We start from the raw sequence: 24,723 nt of genomic DNA, 5'->3' as shown, positions 1-24,723 counted from the left end.
TTACTGTGACAGCAACAACAACAAAAACTTGGCTGTGATGTGCATGTGCTACAACCTTATTTCTAATTTCACATCCACACGCTATTCTATTCTACTATTTTCTCTTTTGTCTTCTTTTTCATATATAAATATCCAAGGTGTTAAGTAGCAGATTTGGTTTGATTATTGGGTGGAGTAATGTTTTGGTGAACTATTCTTAATCTGTCGTAAAGTACTCATCATCCACTCAAAACTGCTACAATTTCTATTTTGTGTTTACGAGAAAAGTCAAAAATTTATTCTAACCAAATATGCTATCCTAAATCCTAAACCAAATATGCTATCCTATGATTATATAAATACCAAATTATTTGGTAAACTTTGGAATAGTGCAAATCATTCTCAGTACAACTATCTGGAAAATAAAATTACAAGATATAATTATATGTTACTATGCAAAAAAAATATTAATTGTTTGAGATATTTTAAATAATAAAATTTGGCAGATATTATAAGTAAAGAAATCTTTTCATTAATAATTTTACTCGTTTTTTAGATAATAAATAAGATAAAAATACAAATAAAATAATATGGCAATTTAAATCATTTTTAAAAATATTTAAGAAAATATAAATATTTTAATCTGCATGAGTCAAATTTAAATCAAAGTCACGTTTATGTTCAATTTTTGTAAGATTATACTTTTTCATGTGCATAAAATACACTCGAGTGAAATATATATATTACCTGAAGAAAGACCTTAAGTCATGAAAAATAATCTGTTCAATTTATCAATAAAAATATGTGATAAAAATGAAAATAATTTTTTTAAATGAATTTAAATTGCAAGGGAAGTTGAGTGCAATATCTCGTTCTTTTTCCAATTACTATATGTATTAGTTTGAGCAAATAAAAACCACAGATATTATTTGAAAAATTTCAAAGTAAATTTAGATTAAAGATTAGATTGGATCTGATGTACGGACAATATTACATAAATAAAGTTGGTAAAATGAACAATGATAATCGAGTTTGGGTAGAAGAGTATAATTTTATATTTATCCTACTCAACCCAAATTTTATAGGAATATGTTTTAAATTTTATTTTTCGGTAAGATTTTCTATTAATATTTAATAGTAAATTAAATAAAATTATAGTTTATTATAAAAAATAATTATTAAGATTACATATATAATTTTTTTTAAAGATTTGATATATTTATTTTATTTATTTAAAACTAAAATAGAAGTTTTAAAAGAAAAAAAAAATACTCAACATAAACTTCTAATATAACTAATCAGTCCAAATTAACCTGTAATGTAACATAAACCATTCCTATCCAATTAATTCGATATAAAATGGTTAGATATAGAGATTAAAAACTAAATTCTACATCAGTCCTCAGGCCTCATATATACACATAAACAAGTGGTAATATTAATATTGTGATTATGCAATATCGTGCATCCTAATAGCACATAAATAGTAATAGCACATAAATAGTAGGACGATATTTTCAATGTGCAATATTATCCTGTACTTATTAGAATGGGTTAAAAAATAAATTTATGTATTTGGGTAGAGTTCTATTTCATTGAAACAAAACAACTCAGGATAGAAGTCGTCTTTCAAATCCACGAATTGTGGGTAGTTTGTCTGTTATTTTTTTTTGTTATAATTCCTAGTTTTATTAAAATTTAAAGATGGATGTGCTGTTATAATTCCTAGTACGTCATGATTTTTAGGGTTTTCTAAAGCATTTTAGGCATGCCATCCAGTATATGAAAAAGAAAAGAAAGAAAGTCTTGATAGGATTTGAAACAATTATCAAAGTACACTTCAAATCAAACTATCCTTCTCTTTTATCCTTTTGTCTTTGCAATAACTGTGATTTGACAGTACAATAGAGTCTTAGCCTAATCTTAGAAGGAATTAAAAAAATTGATTTTTGGTGAAGTAAATTCTAAATAAAATAAAAAATAAAGAATAAACAATTATTCTCTATTTATAAACATTATATTCTTTTATTTATTTAAAATAAAATTCAATTCTTATTTTTTTAATACATAAATCTATCCTTGAATAAACTTATAACTTTGATTAATTAGGTTAATGAACATGTCTAATGTTTAAAAATATAAACAAACGCAAAATTCTAATATATTAATAAACTTCATATAGTAACAGTAGATAAAATTATCATTTTTATTTCTTCTGAAAAACCTTTTTGAAAACCTAATATTTTAAATCAAATATTTTATTTACTAAATATATTTAAAAATAGATTTAGATATAAATTTTTAGTCTGGTCGGGAACAACAACCTTTATCTTTATATTATGTTACAAAGAGATACGAGAGATTAAGATCCATACAAAAGACACATGCAATAAGAATGCAAAACATGTAAAAAAATCATACAACATGCAATTAAGAAATAAAATATTTAAATATTGAATTTTAATTTAATTAAAACATTATATAACACAATAAAAAATGATTTTAACCGAAGTTTATTTTTACATTATCAAGAGTTAAAATCTCCATCAAGTCTTTAAACCCAGTTTACCCGCTAAAAGAAAATCTTTCAATCAAAATCCCCCTTGAATACCACAAGTCTAAGAACTTCTGTAAAATATCTTGAGTTTTAAAATCTCTGTAAAATATAATGGATTGTAAAATCTTTGTACAATACCCTAAGTTTTAAAACATAGTAAAATATTATGAGTTTTAATACCTCCATAAAATATTACATATTTCAAAACTTCCGTAAAATATCATAAGTTTCAAAACCTCCATAAAATACAATGGTTTTCACAAAACCCATGTACAATACCATGAGTTTCAAAACTCCCGTAAAATATAGATTTTGGATATAAGAACATTTGGTGTTTTACTCATCTTATCATTTAAGCATTCATATGCTTTTTCAATCACAACTATTTATATCTATTGTATTTATTTATCTATGTTTTAATAAAGTAATTTTTCAATAAATAAATGAATATAACAAATAAATTACAAATAAAATAAATTACTACTCGTACTATATCTAAGCCCTTTTGTATATAAGATAAAAGCTATTCATAGAATTTTTTTTTGGCGTATCTAAACAACAAAAGAGAATCGGTCCATTATTGACAGAAACATTAGTACTTTCATAACAAAGTAATCTCCAATTTCGCTAGAACTTACAATCAAATAATATAATATTTTATTATTATTTTTTAGAACTTACAATCAAATAATATAATATTTTAATTATTTTTTTGGCAGGCCACTACAGGAATACAGTGTTGTCAAAATCAAGAGATTACTCGCTCGGAGCAACTTGACATCGACTCGGGTTCGTTCCACTCAATATCGATCTGGGTCCATTCGGCTTGACATCGGTCCGAGTCCGAGAGACTCGACATTGGCTTAGGCTCGATTGGCTCGACTTTGGCCCGGGTCCAATTGACTCAACATCGGCTCGGGTTCGGGATACTCGACATTGACCCAGGCCCGTTCGGCTCGACATCAGTCTGGGCTTGCTCAACTTGATATTGGCCTGGGCCCGTTTGGCTCGACATCGACTCGGGCCTGGGAGACTCGACATTGGCTCGACTGGACATTGGCCCGAGACCAATCGACTCGACATCGACCCAGGCCCGAGAGACTCGACATCGCCCGGGCCCGTTCGGGTCGGCATCGACTCGAGCCCGTTCGGCTTAACATCGATCCGGGCTTGCTCAGCTCGACATTGGCCTGGCCCATTCGACTCGACATTGGCGTGGGCCCGACGACTCGACGTCAGCCTGGGCTTGCTCGGCTTGATATCGGCCCGGACAAGCTCGGCTGGACATCTACTCGGGAATGCTCAACTCGACAACGACCCGGGCACGCTTGGCTCGAAATCGGCCTGGGCCCGCTCGGCTCGATATGGGCCTGGGACTGCTCGATTAGACATCGGCCCAGGCGCGCTCGGCTCGACATCGGCTGGATTGTCTTGGCTTTAACTTGGATCGGGCCAAGTCAATATCCATCACAAAATACAATTTGGATAATCCAAAAATGTATCCAATCTTATATCTAATCCATATCCAATTAAATGAATTGGATTTAAAATCCAAAAATATGGATTTGGATTTGAAATAAATCCATTTAAATGGATTAAAACAAATATGGATAATTATGGATTGAATTTTGTAATTTGGATTTTTTGCCCACCTTATCTATATCCATGAAAAGTTAGTTATAATAATATGCAGTATAAAGATAGGACCAGAATCCTTACCCCATGCAGATATTGATAGAGTGTTGTGAATCTTTAGATAAAGGGGCACCCCACAAAGCATGTAACGGAGTTGTCCTCCAAGTGCAGCATGGATTTTCTTAAAGACAATGGTTTCCCGCACCAACTTCTCCAATCCCCAAGCTCCATGCCGGTATAAAGCATTGAACAGCAAGGGAAAGTGACAGAAAAAATGCTAGTTCTTACAATTTGTAAAGAGAAAACTATTCATCAAACTAATCCCCCTAAATTGTCTCCCTTTAATTCTTTCAAGAAAGAAAAAAAGAGTCAATGTTTAGGAGAAACCATTAGAAAAGAGTTCACTATAAATTAATGTATCGATAACTTTGCTTCTATAGCATAATATGATACATGTAGCAGCCTTATCAAGTGGGATATAGTTGTGCTTATTCCCTCTACCTTGTTCATATCTCTCACAAAAACAACCACAATTGTTCTAAAATTATGTCAAAAATACAGTGAAATGAGATATTGTCAAACCTAATAGATTTGTTAATCTAGCTGCTATCTCTCATGTGTTTGTCGTCAAATTTCATTTGGTGTTGCTAAACCATCTATTCAAATGGTTGGATACCAAAATCAAAACTCAGCCTACAATAAATGATGTGCTCTTCCTCTTTGCTGATGTATGCTAAACAAGAGTAGCCACGGCATCTGACCATAAACCATCCATGAGCTAAGATTGCGTTAAGTAGTTAACGAATTGGTGAAGTACTATACCAGTTTTAGAGTTAGCTAGCAAGCATACCATTTTCTTTAGAATTTACTATATATATAAAATGTTAGCTTGATAGTTTGATTCACACCTCTTTTACAACTCCATCTCGAATACGATCAATAATAGCAGGTACAGCTGCCAAAAGGGTGGGCTTTAACACATTGGCATCTCCCCTGGTTCCTTTCTTGATTTTACTGGATGAGTCAAAGTCAGAATAGAGCTGTAACCGATGGCACAACCTGCAGTTGGCATAACAGACTGGACAACCATAGTAACTTAGAGTCTGAAGAGATAATATCATCAACTACTTTTACAGTTAGAAGAACGTTAAGAGGAAATTACCTCTGCTGCCATTTCAAAAACATGAGCAAGGGGCAAGTATGTCATGTACACATCCTTGCTATCTAAATTTGGAATCACTGTCATAACAGCTGTTGTTGTGGCTACCATGTTCCCATGAGTAATCATAACACCCTGTCAAATCAGAGAAAACCACGGAACTGAGGATTATTCCAGACAGGAAAATTTTCATTGCATTTATTCAATGTCTTAATATGGTTCTTGTGGATATTTTATCACCCAAAGTCGTTGTTGACAATAAAGTACCTAGATAAAAGTGCTCATGTTTCTGAACTACATTTGTTGGGGGACTGTTAACGAGTATGAATCTGAACAAAGCACTTTGCAAACATGCATCAATCAAGAATATGCAAACAAAGTTAATTTTTGTTTGTTTATGTATTGCAGTAATTTTGAATTAGTTCATACTATAAAAAAGTATATAAAGCTAAATATAAAATGCATATTAAAAACCTGTGGTGCACATAATACCGATATGACTAAGGAATATTCTGTGCTTAATCGGCACAATAACTTCTGCTAAAGTTCAACGAAGAAAATATTGGCAACTTAGTATTTTAATCAAAATGCTATTGAAACTTTAAGAAGGAAAACTCATATGATCCAAATATGGAAACATGAATATCAACTCAAAACCAAAATTTGCAACAAATTGTTTCCGACGAACAAATGTTAGAGTCATTCATGAGCTTCAAATGGCACATAATTAATTACTCTGAAATTTAAATAATGTATATTTTCACTGTGAAAAGATACCTGCACATACACAATTACACATAATGTTTTTTCTGACTTGATCAAACTAGGACGAGAGAAAAACAGGAATTTCTTTTTTTTTTCATATTTTTTACAACTGGATATAGACTTAAAAGAGAAGATAGGAGATGTTATTAGAATTATAAAAAAATGTTTTATTGAATGAGAAATCCATGCATCCGTGTACAGCCAATCAATTAAGAACCTATTCCAAGGGACCCCTTTTTAGGCGCAGATCATGACAGACGAATAGCTTACCAGATTGCAGTAATCCCTTTAACTTTAACATAATCTCCCGTTTTAAGCGTCTGGTTACTTAGGTTAACTTCTTTCTCTCTAAGACTGTTTAATTCCTCAACAGGCCATTGCAACAATTGTCTCTCATGAGAATCAAGCCAAACAGTTCTCGGAATTGCCTGAAATTAGTAAACAAGAACACACCGTAAGAAAACTTAAAAGTGTGTTAACAAGGATCAAATTAAACCATATATAACATAAACATATGATTCAAATTAATTCCATGTTGATGATAGCTTATCTGAATTCCTACCCATCCGTTCTTGACATCATCTTCTTTGGAATCTGATTCATTTGCCCACGCCCACAAAACCCTTCTATTCTTGCTTGGGTCAAAGAAGGATTTGGAAGCATAAAAATTTCCATAATCATATCTGAGACCACCCCAACCATCCTCTGAAGTAGGTAAAAAGACTTACATCACAATAAGGTAGGTACATACATACAATGGACTAATTCTTCATACTCGAACCCTAACTCACTTCTCTCATCATAATCCATGACAATGACGGGCTTGTGATCATATTCATCACTAACATACTCTGCCCCTTGCAACTACAACGAAGAAAGCGACACGGTTGTGTTCTGCACAGCCCATGTGTTGCTCCCATTTTCGTGCATCAAAACAAAAATGCAAAACTCATTTCCCGATTAAGCGAAAACCAAGAACAGTGAAGCAAAACGCAAAACGACATGAACCAATTCCAACTAAGACATAATCGAAACTTCTTCGCTAGCAATTCTTCCAAGACTGCACTGTTTTCGGCTCTCACGTTTTCAAAATCACTTCAGTGGAGAAGAGAGATCCAATTGATTCAATCTTAAAAAGAAATTCAAAACACAAAATGATATTGCTCTTCACACCACCGAAATCATTCTTACACCACATATTTTAGGATTTTGAAAAAACTTGGTCCAAATTATTGCACACAACTGAATTGCTTCTTAAATCACAAAACGTTATTATTAAAATTAACGAAATTTTTGGAAAATAAAAGTAAAAATAAAATATATTAAAATTATATATACTAGTAAGTTCGCTATGTATCCGCTTTTTTATTTTTATTATTTATATTAGTAGAAATACAGACGCGAGTATTCGTATTTTATTTTTTTTAATGCATATTTATATTTTATTATTATTATGTATCAATATTTTATTGTTATTTTGTATCTAATATTTTAATATATATATATATATATATATATATATAACTTGTTTCCTTATTATGTATCCAATAATATAATTATATTTAAGTTTTTTTTAAAGTTATTTGAAATAAAATTGTAATTAATTAATAATGTAAAAATTACAATATACATTAAAATTAACATCATATTTTAAAATATATAATTTTTTATCTCTATTTTGTTGAATCTATAATTTTGGTATTCTCATTTTAAAATAAATATATTTGGTGTTTATGTTATGAAAATTTAAAATGTAGAGAGGAGCCAAAATTTATAAAAGTTTTTTTTTCAAAATGTTATAATAGTGAGAATAAAAAGAAAAGTAGTTTTTAAGATCGCAATCTTCAAGTAATATCTAGAACACAACATGATACATATATTGTATATAAATATTTTAATTTGTAAATAACTCAAATATGTATACCAAAGGTAACGACACAAATCAACATTTGACGACGTAGAGATACCACTGGAATTAGCCTGGATCTCCTCTTCATTAAAACCAGATGCAATACCAAAATTTGTTATTAGTTGTAAAAATGCATGAGCTTCCAAGGAATTCCCATTGCTAGCATCTATGTCAGCATCCAATATGGATATCCATTCCTCAATAATGGTCTTTGATAACTTCTGAAATATTACATTAAAAACACAATCTTAATTGCTGAAAAAAAATCACACAGACATTTCATCAGCATGATATATGTTCGGCGAAACCTTCTTGTGCATTTTTTTTTTAACATTCATAATTTCAAATATAACCGAATCTTGTTTCTCCTAAAGTCTCTGTAGTGGGAAATTATCACTGATTGCTATTAATTGTAAAAGATTTTTTTTTCATTTTTAAAGGGAATAAATGCTAACAAATTATCCGAAAACAAACTTCTTATGATGCTCAAAAAGGTCTTCAACAAATTCTTTTTCCCAATAACTTACATCACTGAAACAAAACCAAAGCCAATAAATTGTCAACTCCTTTTATTCCTTGAAAAAAAAGGCAACCTTAGATAGATGTTCCAATAACATACGCAAACACCAAAGCTTATAGAGATTTTCTCAATCAGCGATCCAAAGCCACTGTAAAAAAACCTCAAACATCCACAGCCAATCAACAACAAAAAGGACAACACTAATTTTCACTCAATAGAAGATAAAAAGATAAAAATCAAAAGAGAGAGAAAAGGAACAACACGAACATCAACAGACAAAAAAAAACATGTGCCAATACAACCGTAAGTTCTTTGATTGAACTAACTAAAATGGTAAGAAATGACGAAATTAAATAGAAAACTGATCAGTAAATCAAATAGAAAATTTCTCATTATATAAAATGGAAAATTAATCCGTAAATAAAAAAAATTGTTCCTTATATCAAATGGAAAATTGCTCCCTCGTTTATTCAAATTGTGGAAAATTGTGGTAACTACAATTATAGTACCTTGAAACCCATTGTTGTAAGTGGAGATCCTGCAACTTTTGTTTATGATAATAGAAAATGAAAAAGAGGTTTGATGAGTTTGTAAAGCCTTATTTAAAAATGTTGAAAATTTTAAATTTCAAAATTTGAATTGTTTCGAAAAGGGTTTAGGATTTGAAATTTTGAGTTTTTTTTTTGAAAAAATAGGAAATGACGCAATGCCCATAATAGTGAAACAAAATCAAATATTGATATAAGGATAAAATAGAAAAATATTTTGAAAATTTTATATTTTGTTTTTCATCTTCATTCCAACACAATAAATGAAAATATTGATACTCACATTTTGTACGCATCCAAATATTTATTAAAAAAGATTGATATTATCAATAATTTGATGTTAAAATAATACTTTTTATTATATTCAATAATAAATATAAAAATAAATTATAATTGCATAATTTTTGAAACTACATAGCAAATAAATCAAAAATATCTTATTGTATACAATTATTGTACGATATTTTACGCAATTATATAAAATTAATTTAATAATGATAGAATCTCGTGATAACTCGATCTCTACCTAATTAGATTGTAATTTGGGGAGAGAAAGTCTCTATACACTTGTATATATTTGTGGCTCATCTTCGTTTCAATACAATAATGAAAATATTCATATTCACATTTGTACGGATCCAAATATTTATTAAATATTTTTTTATAAAAAAATAAAAATAAAAAAAAAACATGATATTATCAATAATTTGATGTTAAAATAGCAAATAGTGACAAATTTGAATACTATGCATGAGATTATAAAATCTAACATATGTCAGCATTTCTTTCGCACAAAAATTAATGACCATATACTGAAATCTGGGTAAGAAATTAAAGAGCATATCAAATTAGAAGGAAACAAAATTGGTTGGTAAATAGACACCACATATCTTAATGGTGCCTCAAATTCCAATAAATTGGACTGTTTTTTTTGTAGTTGTCTTTTGATAAACTTCGATGAAGATGTATGGGACAGGTCCCAAACAAAAATTGAGTAATGCTTTCGAAATCTGGATGAAGATCAATCATTTCAGAAATGGAATACTTAATATATTATATAAGTGGGACAACAGAAACTATAATGATATATTTGTACACGGGTTTCACCCACATCCAGAGGTGAAACCCTACATTCTATTTATTATAACATATATGATTTTATTTATGAAGAGGATTTGTTCTTAGTAAAAAAGAAGGAAAAATCACTACTATGTTAGCACAATTGAGAGTTATTCATGACAACCAAAAATTTCCCAAAACTTTTTAGAAAAGGTGATTCTGAACTAATAAACTTTAGATATGAGATAAAAGTTCAAGGAGGTATTTCGGCAGCAATGACATAGGGAAGAGTTATACTCCATTTGCTCGTCAAGAAGAGATTGACTTTCCGGTGGAAATGACACTGCAGACAACACCACCAGAATCAGAGCAATCATAGAATTCAAAGTATCTCCTAATTTCTTGATATATTAATTTTTATAATTACCTTCACCACTAAATATAAACTATTAATTATATTGTGCAGGAAGAATAGCAGTTGAAACTGAAGCTGCACATCGAAAGAGAAAAATTATTAATTAGAAATAATAATTTTAACCAACCTCAAATAAAAAAAGATGGTAATGCATATAAAGGGTTACAAAGAAATATGGTTTCTTTATAACTTTATATATTTGTGTCTCATCTTCATTACAATACAATAATGAAAGTATTCATCCTCACATTTGTACACATCCTAATATTTATTAAATATTTTTTTACAAAAGATAAAATATTAAAAAAAAAAAATTATGTACAATTAATTTAATAATGATAGAATCTCATAATAACTGAATCTCTACCTCATTATTAGGTTTGTAATTTGGAAATAGAAAGTCTCCATATACTTGTATATATTATCTTCATTCTAATACAATAAGAAAAATATTCATACTCACATTTGTACGTATCCAAATATTTATTAAATATTTTTTTACAAAAGATAAAAAAAAAAAATGATGATAAAATCTTATGATTATTATATTCCTACCTAATTAGTTTGTAATTTATAGTGGGAAAGACTTCATACATTCTTATTTTGTGTATTATTTTCATTCCAATATTATAATGAAAATATTGATACTCACATTTGTACGCATCCAAATATTTATTAAATATTTTTTTACAAAAGATAAAAAAATGATATTATCAATAATTTGATGTTATAATAATAAGTTTTCTTATATTAAATAATAAATATATAAATAAATTATAATTGCATAAATTTTGAAACAATATAGCAAATAAATCAAAAGTGTCTCATTAACAATTATCAAATTATATGCAATCATTTTATGCAATTATTATACGATATTGTACGCAATTATATGCAATTAATTTAATAATAATTAAATTTCATGATTATTGTATCCCTACCTAATTAACTTGTAACTTGGAAAGAGAAAGTCTTCATACACTCTTATAAATTTGTGTTTTATCTTTATTATAATACAATAATGAAAATATTGATACTCACATTTTTACGCATACAAATATTTATTAAATATTTTTTTACAATAAAAATTATAAAAAAACATGACATTATCAAAAGTGACTTATTAAGAAAATAATAATTATCAAATTATACGTAATTATTGTATGCAATTATGTTACAATTCTTTTTATCAACAATAAATTATTTTACGATATTTTACGCAATTATATGCAACTAATTTAATAATGATAGAATCCCATGATTAGTATGATTAGTGTTCTGCACAACCCATGTGTTGATATGTTCCTTCAAAAGACTGGCGTCGTTGCTCCCATTTTCGTGCATAAAAACAAAAGTGCAAAACTCATTTCACCGATTAAGCGAAAACCAAGAACAGTGAAGCAAAACGCAAAACCAAAAATTTATCGAATCGAAAGCGGAAGGGGAAGAAGAACTTACATGAACCAATTCCAACTAAAGCATTCTCCGTTAACCGTTTTCACCAGAAAATTGCAACTTCTTCACTAGCAATTCTTCCAAGAGTGCACTATTTTCCGCTCTCAAGTTTTCAAAATCACTTTAGTTAAGAAGAGAGATCCAATTGATTCAATTAAAAAAAAAAAAAAAAACATAATGATATAACTCTTCACACCACCGAAATCACGGTTACACCACATATTTTAGGATTTTGAAAAAACTGGTCCAAATTATTGCACACAACTGAATTGCTTCTTAAATCACAAAAGGTTATTATTAAAATTAACGAAATTTTTTGGAAAATAAAATATATTAAAATTATAAAATGTGTATCAGCTTTTTTTTATTTATATATTTATTTTTAGTATTAAAATTCATATAAACGAGATCATTATTTGCATATTTATATTATAAGTATAAATTTATAATTCATTTTAAATGTTTGTATCCATTTATTCATATTTTCATTTTTATTATTATTATATGTATTTATATTTATTTAAATGAAATATATATCTAGGTGTATTTGTATATTTTAAATATCAAATTATCTATCTATATATATATATATATAAATCTCTCTATCTATCTGTCTCTATCTATTTATCCATCTATATGTCTTTATCTATCTATCTATCTATTTGTCTCTATCTCTCTCTATATATATATATATATATATATAAATTTATCTATCTAACTGTCTTTATCTATCTATTTATCTATATCTATCTATCTCTCTATCTATCTATATCTATTTATCTATCTCTCAATCTATATATCAATATATATTTATCTATCTATATCTATATATCTATCTATTTATCTATATCTATTTATCTATCTCTATCTATCTATCTCTATCTACCTTTATCTATATATTCATCTATCTATCTATTTGTATCTATTTGTCTATCTCTTTATTTTTCTATCTATCTTTCCATCTATCTATCCATCTGTATCTATCTATATATTTATATTTATCTATCCATCTATCTATATTTATCAATCAATCTATCTATATCTATTTATTTTTATCTATGTATCTAGCTATCTATCTATCTATATCTATTTATCTATCTATTTCTATATATATGTTTATGTATCTATCTATCTATATAGATCTATCTTTTTATATCTATCTATCTATTTATCCATCTATCTATACATATTTATCTATCCATATCTATTTATTTATCTATCTATCTATCTATTTATATCTATTTATTTATTTATCTATCTATTTATATCTATCTATCTATATATCTATCTATCTATATCTATTTATCAATCACTATCTATTTATCTATCTATCTATTTATATCTATTTATCTATATCTCTCTATCAATCAATATCTATTTATCTATCTACATCTATTCATCTATCTATCTATATCTATTTATATCTATATCTATCTATCTATTTATTTATATTTATCTATCTATATCTATATATCTCTCTATGTATCTATCAATATATATTTATCTATCTTTATATGTCTATCTATATCTATTTATATTTATTTATTTATCTATATTTATTTATATATATATATATATATCTTTGTATCTATCTATCTATATCTATTTATCTATATCTATCTATCTATCTTTCTATCTATCTATTTATCTATCTATCTATATTTATCTATCTATCTATCTGTATGTATCTATCTATCTATATCTATCTATCTCTATTTATTTATCTATCTATCTATATCTATCTATCTAACTATCTATCTATATCTAAGTGTCTATATATATATATATATATTTATCTATCTATCTTTCTATCTATCTATCTATTTCTATCTATCAATCTCGGACTATCTATCTATCTATATCTATCTATATATATTTATATATATATCTATCTATCTATATCTATCTATATATATTTATATATATCTATATATTTATATATATATATATATATATATATATAACTATATATCTATCTGTATCTATATATCTATCTATCTATCTTTCTATATATCTATATCTATATCTATCCGTCTGTCTATCTATCTATCTATATCTATATATCTATCCTTATTTATCTATATATTGATGACTTTTTACGGCAAGTGCACCGCTTTGTCAAAAGTAATAATTGTCCCTAAGGACGGATATCGATCTCACAAGGAACAGTGAATTATCAATAATCGCTAAATATATAACAAAACAATTAAAAGAGTGTATTGAAAGTGGTTGTGTTGGCAATGATCAATAAGAAAACAAACAAAGAATTAATTGTCTCAATTGGAAAAATAGGGATTAGGTTTCATCTCTCTCCCTCTCATGTGTGTATTTTGATTAGCATGTCAATATTAAGTTCTTTGATTGAAATTGATGCCCGTATAAAAATCATCTATATCGATTCCTCGCATATAAAATCCTTAAGAATGTCCCCTAACTATCGATCCCTCGCATAATTATAAGAACAACTTAGAACGAAGCTCAGACGTTTAATAGCAATTAACATTTCAAGTCTATTCCTAGCACTTCAATATGTTAAGTATTGTTGTTTAGGTCCGAACCCTAAAAATACCTTCCGGTCAGATTTAAGATTCTCAATTTGTCACGGAAAATTAAAAGTAAAACAACAATACCAATAATCAATCAATAACTGAATATTAATATATAAAATATAACCTCAATACATAAGAGTTTGAGCAGATTACTCCCAATCCCAAAAGGTAGAATTAGCCACGCATACTTCTATCATCTTCCATTCTCCCAATTGGTTACAATTCACTCTATGGTGTTTTCCTCTCAATCTGGCACACTACAATTGAGCCTCTGGCCCTCTATTTATCCTAGGTTTCTAGGGTTAGGTTGTTTCCTATGTCGCGCTAATGGGCTAAATGATAAAACATAAGAAAACCCAATCTTTCTTTTCATATTTTTTCATTATGGGACATTCTATCTTTATCTTTTTAGCTCAAATCATTCATCTTAAATCCAAATCTCCAATCTTCCTTAGAAATCTGCAATTAACACTACATTTGGGAATAAAATACTCTTCGTTAAATAAAGATCATAAAAAATATAAAAAGGTATAAATTCATAAATTAGGGATTATTTTATATGTAAATTAGCAATAAATCCTCATAAGTGCCTATATTTTAATATGAAATATTACTGAAATTAGGCACTTATCATATATCTATATCTATCTATCTATATCTATTTATCTATGTATCTATATATATCTATCGATCTATCTATACCTATCTATCTATCTATCTATCTATATGTATCTATCTATCCATTTATCTATCTATCTATATCTATCTATCTATCTATATCTATCTATCTATCTCTCTATATATATATATATGTGTTTTTAAATAAAAATAATATTAAATTATTCTTTAAAGGGAAAAAAAAAGGTAAAGATCGGAGATGTCTTTATGTATATTATTCAAAAGAAATAAAAGTATTGTTAAGGTATATCTTCATTAATTAAATTATGACAATAATCAAATTGTATAGAACATATCATTCATCAATTTTTCAATTTTTAAAAATTACAATATTTATTTATTATTTTTTTATTTGCATATTTTTTTTTATCAAGATTAAAAAAAAAGTTAAATAGCTATCATGATTCCTAAGTATTATAATTTATTTGATTTTCATCATTAAAAAAATCGAATTACAACCTGAGATAAATAGAAAGGTAACAAAAAAGGCATAATGAAAATGGAAGAAAAAATAAAAAGTTGTTTAGTGAGTCACAAATTTTCAGGGGAGAAACAAAAAAGTTAATAATTTATATATATTTATTGATATAATTATTTTTAAGGGTAGCCGTTTAAAAAAAAACTAAATTATAATATCATTCTTAAAATTAGTTATAAAGAATAATATTTTAATATATAGATAAAATATATTCATATTTATTAAAATAAATTATAAATTTATATTTTTAATACAAATATATGAATAATAATATTTTATTTGATTTTAAATATTAGTTTATATACAATTTATCTTTTATTCAAATTATTGACAGATCTAAATATTATATACGATCCAAATTCTTTCACTTTTTATGAAAAAGCATACAATTTAGTCATTAATATTAATAAAATTAAATTTTAAATTTATCTACTTTATAAAAATATAAGTTGCATTGATGTAATATTTATGAAGTTTTACTTAAATTTCTAATATTTTTTAAAATAATTAAAATAATTTTCTGTCAAACCATTTTTCAATTTAAAGTTCAATTTAACTCATTCTTTTCAAATAATAAATGTATTGCATATGGTCTCTTTTCCTTTCAAATTTAATATTAACTTTTGTTTAGTTTAAATTTAAATAATTATAAAATAATAAAATAATCAAAATAAAATAATAAAATGAAATATTAATAAAAGAATAAAATAGAAATAAATTTGTTTACACGCGTTATAATAAGGAATCCCTTCATATATATATAATTATATTGATTTTGATATATTAAAAAAATAATAATATATTTTAAAATATTAAATTTAATATAATTTAAAGATATACTAAAAGTTAAGAAAATCCAAATTTTATTTTATCTTCTTGAGAATAAATAGTATTTTTATTAGTGAGACTTATTATTATAAGATATGTTTTTCTTAGTTGATTGAGCAACTTCTACTTCTTTTAAACTTTGTTTTAATAAAATAAATTTATAAAAAATAAAAATCATGATTCAATAAAATTTACAGATTATCAAATTTCATGGAGAATAGTATTTTCTACTCCAGTACTTACAAAATTAAATTTTCTATAATAATTATGTAGACTAAATTACTTTGAGTTAATTTTTTGAAATAAAAAAAGTTACACTGTATTTATTAAAAGAAATAAAATAAAATATTGTTAATTCTTCTAATTTAATTAAACATATATTTCATTACCTTTTATTTTAAATTTAATTTCCAAATGATAAGAAAAAAAAAAAGAAGATAATGATATCAAAATATATTAATTTGTCAAAATAATATTTATTATTTATTTAACACGTTAAATACATTACATTAAAATATCATTTTTATCCATGATAGAAAATAAATATCATTTTTATCCATGATAGAAAATAAATGTTTCAACAACTTATATTTTAAATTAATATTAATTATTTATTTGAACGTCATCAAAACACTACCTTAATAATCAACACCTTTTTCTATAAAATCCCAGACTAAAAAAATAATAATAATAAACTTATCTATTAATTTATTTATTTATTTTTTTCAAATTCTATTTGTTTAAAAAAAAAATTTGGTAACGATTTTTGTTATTATACAAATATTAAGTGTACACACTTTCATATTATAGAAATATTAAATAAAAAACAATTTAAAAAGGAACATAAAAAAAAAGTCAATAATTCAAGCCATATCACATCAAAGTTAAAATGTTTATACATTTTCAATAATCCTACTAAAACTTAGATCAATACAGAGATAATGGTATTTTCAAAAAACGGTTCAGATTGTTATAGTTATTGGAGAAAAGAGATAAGTAAATAATAAATTATCATAAAAGAACGAATAAAAAAAAAGATAAAAAGGAAAGTTGTCATGACATTATATAATAAAAACTCTATTTTCATGAGACACGTAGGCGGCAACATCAGAGCATAATAATGTGCACCAATGATCAAGTCACGGAGTTCTACCTTCAATTAGGTGGCAGATGTAACATCCCTAACTTTTACTTTTTTTAAAAAAAAAAAAAATAAAAATATACGTACAATATCTAACTAACGTACAATATCTAATTAACGTACAATATCTAATTAACATATAAACATATATTGTTTTCTCATATTTGTATCTCAAAATATATCCCTCTTCATAAGGATTTAATATATACATCCAAAAAGTTTAAAAACAAAACAAAACAAAACATTCAATTTAAATCTATCTAATCCTTCTGCTGCTCATTGAGGAGCTCTATTACCTGCAATCTCATCTGCTCCCGTGTAAATACACGATCATCACGGTTAGAGAAACAAACACAAACAAATAACAGGGTAAGCTATCTATATAAAATGTTTTGATATAATTTAAATTTTAAATTAATAAGCATAATTCCCATATGATTTCTCAAACCATCAAGTGTCTATTACATTCAAAAAATTCATTTTTCATATGTTTTTACTGACTCACAACACATAGACACTTGACTCTACTTCCGGAAGACTCGTATATTGAAATTAGCATCCAGAGACCTGCACCTGTCATACTACTGCTGTGAAACCCACACAGCCATGCACATAATTATCTCAATATCTCATCATCTTCATATGACAGGGTAAATCCATTTGATACGCTCTGACCAGTTCTTTCAAACCTCAGAATCAGCCAAATGGACCTCCTTCGACTCTCACCAACTGAATAACTTCATCTATTTGATTCCATTATATCAGTAGAGTCAGAATCATCTCATTCACAGGACACTCACAAATCAATACACCCTAATAACAATCTCAACATGATATTTCCTTTCCTAAAAATACTACGTCTTAATCACACTTTAACCTCATTACATACATCATTTAACATATCAATGCACCACTCAATCACTTCATATATAAACTTTCTAAACAATCCAAATATATCTCAAACTTTATTTAAAACACATAATTAATTCCAAATATATGCTCTTTAAATCAACCATCATCTGAAATCACACAACCACTTCTCATCAAACATCTCACTTAAGTAATTCAACCAAAATATTCAAAAAGAATAGCTCAACTCATTTATATTATCATTCAAACACTTTCAATTCTCAATCACAAACAGTTTCAACAAATTATTCACCTTAAAATCAATATAAAATAATTGGAATTGGTGACCACGTCACCTCCACATCCAGAATCTTCTAACCTAGGGTTTTATTGAAAATAATAAGACTAGCTTCCCTTACCTGAACTTTAGCTTATGCTCACTAAGAGCTCCAAATCTACCCAAAAGCTAAAGGTAATTAACCTGCACCACAGAGTCCTAAATCTAACTATATAACTAGGACCTTGAGTTAACCGAGTCCTAATCCCGTACAAAATCTAAGATTATCCCGTACAAAATCTAATAAGATCAAAATTAACTCAAAAGAAAAAGGAGCCAAGAAGGAACTTACTCTATATGATATTTTGATCCGGCAAACTTATAGGGTTCATTACCAAGAGTCCAACGGCAGACTCCGATCGCCAAACTGATAAGCGAAGAAAAGGAGAGAAAAGGAAAAAGAGGAACAAAACTGAACTTACTCTATAAGAGATTCTGATCGGGTAGACTTGTAGTCTTCGCTGCCAGGAGTCCAACGGTATATTCTGATTGTCAAACTGATGAGCGAAGAGATCAGAATCTTAGAGAGAAGGAAGAGAAAGGAAAAGGAAACTTTGGTGGTTATTTTAAAATGAAACCTGAATAACTGAATTTTCTATTTATATGTCATTTTCATTTTAATAATAAAATATTCAGGTATCATTTAAAATATACCACTTCTACTCTAAGGTTATTTTCTAGATCCTTACATTCTCCCTAACAAGAAAAATTTTCGTCCCCGAAAATTGACTTACCAGAAAAGAGATATGGATAGGTTTTTCTAATGGTTTCTTCTAATTCCCAAGTTGAATCACCATATTTATCATCCCACACCACCTTCACCATACTGATGGTCTTGCTTCGGAGCTGTTTACTCTTATGGTCTTCAATCCTAACTGGTTTTGCTTCAAAAGACATGTTATCCTTGATTTGCACATTATCCACTTCCAACACATGACTAGGGTCTGGGATGTACTTCCTTAGCTGTGATACGCGAAAGACATTATGCAGGTTTGCTAATTGAGGAGGTAGAGCAATCTCATAAGCCACTGGACCTATCTTCTTTAGGATCTGATATGGTCCAACAAACTTAGGAGATAACTTCCTTGATTTGATAGCTCGTCCTACACCTTTGGTTGGTGTCACTCTCATGAACACATGATCTCCAGCTGCAAACTCCAAAGGCTTTCTCCTCTTATCTGCATATGATTTCTGCCTACTTTGAGAAGCTTTCATTTTGTCTTGTATCTGCTTCACCTTCTTAGTGGTTTGTTGAATTAACTCTGGCCCAACCAAAACTGTTTCACCGTCCTTATACCAACATAAAGGAGTTCTGCATTTCCTCCCATACAAAGCTGCATATGGTGCCATCCCAATACTAGCATGATAACTATTATTATAAGTAAACTCCACCAGAGGCAACATCTCATCCAAACTTCCCAGATGATCCAAGATACATGTCCTCAACAGATCTTCTAAGGATTGGATCGTCCTCTCAGACTGCCCATCTGTTTGAGGATGATATGCAGAGCTCATTCTCAATCTAGTTCCCAAAGAATCTTGTAAACTCTGCCAAAACCGTGAAGTAAACCTATGATCTCTATCTGAAACAATACTAGAAGGCACCCCATGCAATCTTACAATCTCTTTGATGTACAATTGTGCCAACTTAGTCATAGATATTCTCAAATTAACTGGAAGAAAATGAGCGCTCTTCGTCAGTTGATCAACTATTACCCAGACTGCATCATGACCCCTTACTGATCTTGGTAAATGAGTAACGAAATCCATAGCAATGCTATCCCATTTCCACTCAGGAATATCTAACTGTTGTAACAAACCACCAGGTCTCTGATGTTCTACCTTTGCCTTCTGACATGTCAAACATGTAGCAACATATAAAGCTATTTCTTTCTTCATGCCTGCCCACCAAAATGACTCCTTCAAATCTTGGTACATCTTATTCATACCGGGATGTAGACTAAGATAACTCTTGTGACCCTCTTCTAGGATCATTCTCTTCAGTTCTTCATTTGCAGGTATGCAAATTCTACCATTAAATCTTAAGATCTCATCTTCTCCCATCACCAAGTCTTTAGCCTGATTTGTACCTAGTAAATCCACAGTACGCTTCAGAGTAGGATCCTCTAACTGCTTTTCCTTTATCATTCCAAGAAAATCATTAGTTATAGTTAACTTACTACAACTAATATGATCAACATGAAATTTCACTCCTAAATTTAGATCTCTGAATTGCTCAATCAACTTTTGTTCTTCAATCATCATGGTTGACACCTGTACTGACTTTCTACTCAAAGCATCTGCAACTACATTAGCCTTCCCTGGATGATACATCAGTTGGAAATCATAATCCTTCAAAAACTCCATCCATCTTCTTTGTCTCATATTCAACTCTTTTTGATCAAACAAGTATTTCAAACTTTTATGGTCACTGAACACCTGAAATTGAGCTCCATATAAATAATGCCTCCAAATCTTCAAAGCAAACACCAGAGCTGCCAACTCTAAGTCATGAGTTGGATAGTTTCTCTCATGAACTTTTAGTTGCCTTGAAGCATATGCAACTGGTCTTTTCTCTTGCATCAAGACACAACCCAAACCCTGATGTGAAGCATCACAGTAAACTTCAAAAGGTTTTCCTGTATCAGGAATCACTAACACCGGAGCACTAGTTAACCTTTTCCTCAGCTCTATGAAACTCTGCTCACATCTGTCAGTCCAAGCAAAAGGTTGATCTTTGCGGGTTAACTGAGTCAAAGGAGCTACTACCCTGGAAAAATCTTCAATGAACCTCCGATAGTAGCCAGCTAGACCCACAAAACTCCTTATCTCAGTCACTGTCTTTGGACGTTCCCATTGAAGCACTGCCTCCACTTTGGCTGGATCCACTGAGATCCCCTGAATTGATATTACATGCCCTAAGAAGTTGACTTCCTTCAGCCAAAACTCACACTTAGAGAATTTAGCATATAATTGCTTCTCCCTCAAAATCTCCAACACTGTCTTCAGATGCTCTTCATGTTCTCCCTTAGTCCTTGAATAAATAAGTATGTCGTCTATAAAGACTATAACAAACTTATCCAAGAAAGGACGGAAAATTCTATTCATGTAATCCATGAACAAAGCTGGAGCATTTGTTACTCCAAACGGCATCACCACGTACTCATAGTGTCCATAACGAGACCTAAAGGCTGTCTTCTGAACATCTTCAGCCTTTACCAAAATCTGGTGGTATCCAGATCTCAGATCAATCTTTGAGAATACTGAGGCTCCATGTAACTGATCCATCAAATCATCAATTCTGGGCAGAGGATATTTGTTCTTGATGGTCAACTTATTCAATTGTCTGTAATCTACACACAACCGAGACCCTCCATCTTTCTTCTTAACTAGAAGCACCGGAGCTCCCCATGGAGATACACTTGGTCTGATGAATTGTTTCTCCAACAAATCTTCAACTTGCTTCTTTAGTTCAATCAACTCTACTGGAGCCATTCTGTAAGGTGCCATTGACACTGGCCCAGCTTCAGGTACCAAATCAATAGAGAATTCTACTTCTCTCTTAGGAGGTAATCCAGGTATTTCTTCTGGAAATACATCCATGAAATCCTTCACCACATGTATACTACTCATTTCTTCTTCATTCTTAACTTCCATCTGAGTTAACATTACAAAACACTTTGATCCTTCTTTCAATTCTGACCACACTTGCTGAGCAGACATCCCATATGACTTCTTGGAATCTGAAAACACTATTTTCTGTCGACCACAATCTATGAGAATGTGATTGGCAGATAGCCAATCCATCCCTAAGATAACATCTAAGTCCTAAAGAGGTAGACAGATCAAATTTATTTTGAACCTGCGTTCCTCTACTATTACTGGACATTCAGAGCAAACTGTAGAGGTTAAAACTTTTCCTGATGTTGGTGTAGAGACCAACAATTCAAACGACAACTCCTTTACTAGAAGACCCAACTCCGCTACACATAAACTCGACACAAAAGAGTGTGTCGCTCCAGAATCAAATAAAACTTTCACATATCTACCAGCTATATAGCATACACCTTGTACCAAGTTACCTGACTGAGATGCTTCAGCTCCTAACATAGCAAACACCCTTCCAGTTGCTTGGGGTCTACCACCTCCTCCTCTTCCTGACTGCAAGTTACCTCCAGGAATTATCCTCCTCCTATTAGGGCAATCTTTTGATAGATGTCCTTCTTTCCGACAAGTATAACACTTTCTCTCCGATGAAAGTTGAGGACAATCTTTCTTCAAATGGGGTCCAGCACAGTGATAACATGTGGGTCTCCATGGTTGTTGTTGTTGAAACTGTGGTAGAGATGTTCCTGTCCTATGTTGTGGAGGTCTAGCATAAGGTTTATGTTGTTGATGCTGCACCTTGGCCTTCCCACTGGAAGACCCTCCTTGGTGTGATCTGATCACCCTGGAATCACCATTTTCCAGGGTCTCCACCATCTTTGCCTTCTCCACCAAGGCAGGAAACTCTCTAATGCACATAGGAGCTATAGTCTTCTTCAGCTCATGTTTTAGACCTTCTTCAAACTTCCTACACCTCCAAGCCTCAGAGGTAGCTTGGGTGTAGAATCTAGCTAGGTACTCAAACCTAATAGCATATGCATTCACTGACATCTCTCCCTGTTCCAACTTGAGGAATTCAGCTTCCTTTGCAAACCTTGCACTATCTGAAAAATATTTCTCTAAAAACTTCACTCTGAAACTCTCCCAGTCTAATACTTCATCTCTAGCTTCCATCATCTGTTGAGCTCCCATCCACCAGAACTCTGCTTCTTTAGACAATAAATATGTAGCAAATACCAATTTCTTATTCTCAGGGCAGGAGGTTGCTCTAAAGATCTTCTCTAACTCTCTTATCCATTGGTCTGCTTGGTCAGGAGTGGCATTCCCAGTGAACTTAGGTGGGTTGTGTCTCATGAACTCTGTCAGTCCCATCTGCTCCTGAGGCTGACTGACATGGGAAGCTGTTGCACCAGATCTAGCAGTCTTCCAATGATGCATTGCTGCCTGGTGATTCTGAGCCATTGCCATATTCTGTTGTTGGATAGCATTTGCCATCATCTCAATAGCCCTGCCAATCTGGTTCATCTCAGAAGAAGGTTGGGGAGGGTAGGAGGTCTAGGAGTCATGCTATACAACAGAAAAGAAAGATTTATGATGAATCTAAAAAAATCATAACTATGTAGTTTTACTAACAACCTAACTAAAGCACACATAAACAATCCCATAACCCTTAGGTCTCCTAAGGTTCGAACAACTCTGATACCATAATGTAACATCCCTAACTTTTACTTTTTTTAAAAAAAATAAAAAAAAAATATGCGTACAATATCTAACTAACGTACAATATCTAATTAACGTACAATATCTAATTAACGTACAATATCTAATTAACGTACAATATCTAATTAACGTACAATATCTAATTAACGTACAATATCTAATTAACATATAAACATATATTGTTTCCTCATATTTGTATCTCAAAATATATCCCTCTTCATAAGGATTTAATATATACATCCAAAAAGTTTAAAAACAAAACAAAGCATTCAATTTAAATCTATCTAATCCTACCTTCTGCTGTTCATTGAGGAGCTCTATTACCTGCAATCTCATCTGCTTCGTGTAAATACACGATCATCACAGTTAGAGAAACAAACACAAACAAATAACAAGGTAAGCTATCTATATAAAATGTTTTGATATAATTTAAATTTTAAATTAATAAGCATAATTCATCAATTCTCATATGATTTCTCAAACCATCAAGTGTCTATTACATTCATAAAATTCATTTTTCATATGTCAGACTTTTAC

At 29.5% G+C, this 24,723-nt stretch overlaps 2 protein-coding genes and 1 long non-coding RNA gene across 4 annotated transcripts; all 3 read right to left on the bottom strand.

Moving 5' to 3' along the window:
- Nucleotides 1–4,571: 4,571 nt before the first annotated feature.
- Nucleotides 4,572–7,321, bottom strand: LOC137822671 (uncharacterized). Of its 2 annotated transcripts, XR_011082958.1 has the most exons (5): nt 6,658–7,321; nt 6,366–6,523; nt 5,334–5,465; nt 5,080–5,249; nt 4,572–4,927 (listed from the first exon to the last, which is right to left on the bottom strand). It is a non-coding gene; the product is annotated as an uncharacterized lncRNA (long non-coding RNA). The 2 variants fall into 2 exon arrangements; XR_011082957.1 differs by lacking the exon at nt 4,572–4,927 and having other exon boundaries at nt 5,008–5,249.
- Nucleotides 7,322–19,557: 12,236 nt separating this feature from the next.
- Nucleotides 19,558–20,076, bottom strand: LOC137822220 (uncharacterized). Its single transcript, XM_068627119.1, has one exon. It carries the CDS (start codon nt 20,074–20,076, stop codon nt 19,558–19,560), a length of 519 nt encoding a protein of 172 aa, XP_068483220.1.
- A 17-nt stretch (nt 20,077–20,093) lies between these two features.
- LOC137822219 (uncharacterized) lies at nt 20,094–23,991 on the bottom strand. Its single transcript, XM_068627118.1, has 5 exons — nt 22,944–23,991; nt 22,282–22,670; nt 21,153–22,074; nt 20,159–20,399; nt 20,094–20,097 (listed from the first exon to the last, which is right to left on the bottom strand). Exons 1-5 carry the CDS (start codon nt 23,989–23,991, stop codon nt 20,094–20,096), a joined length of 2,604 nt encoding a protein of 867 aa, XP_068483219.1.
- Between the last annotated feature and the right edge of the window lie 732 nt (nt 23,992–24,723).

The sequence above is a fragment of the Phaseolus vulgaris genome, chromosome 9 (genome assembly GCF_000499845.2).
Source record: "Phaseolus vulgaris cultivar G19833 chromosome 9, P. vulgaris v2.0, whole genome shotgun sequence".
NCBI classification, from domain to species: domain Eukaryota; kingdom Viridiplantae; phylum Streptophyta; class Magnoliopsida; order Fabales; family Fabaceae; genus Phaseolus; species Phaseolus vulgaris.
Note: the sequence above shows the minus strand (reverse complement) of the source record. Positions and strands in the feature narration are given on the sequence as shown.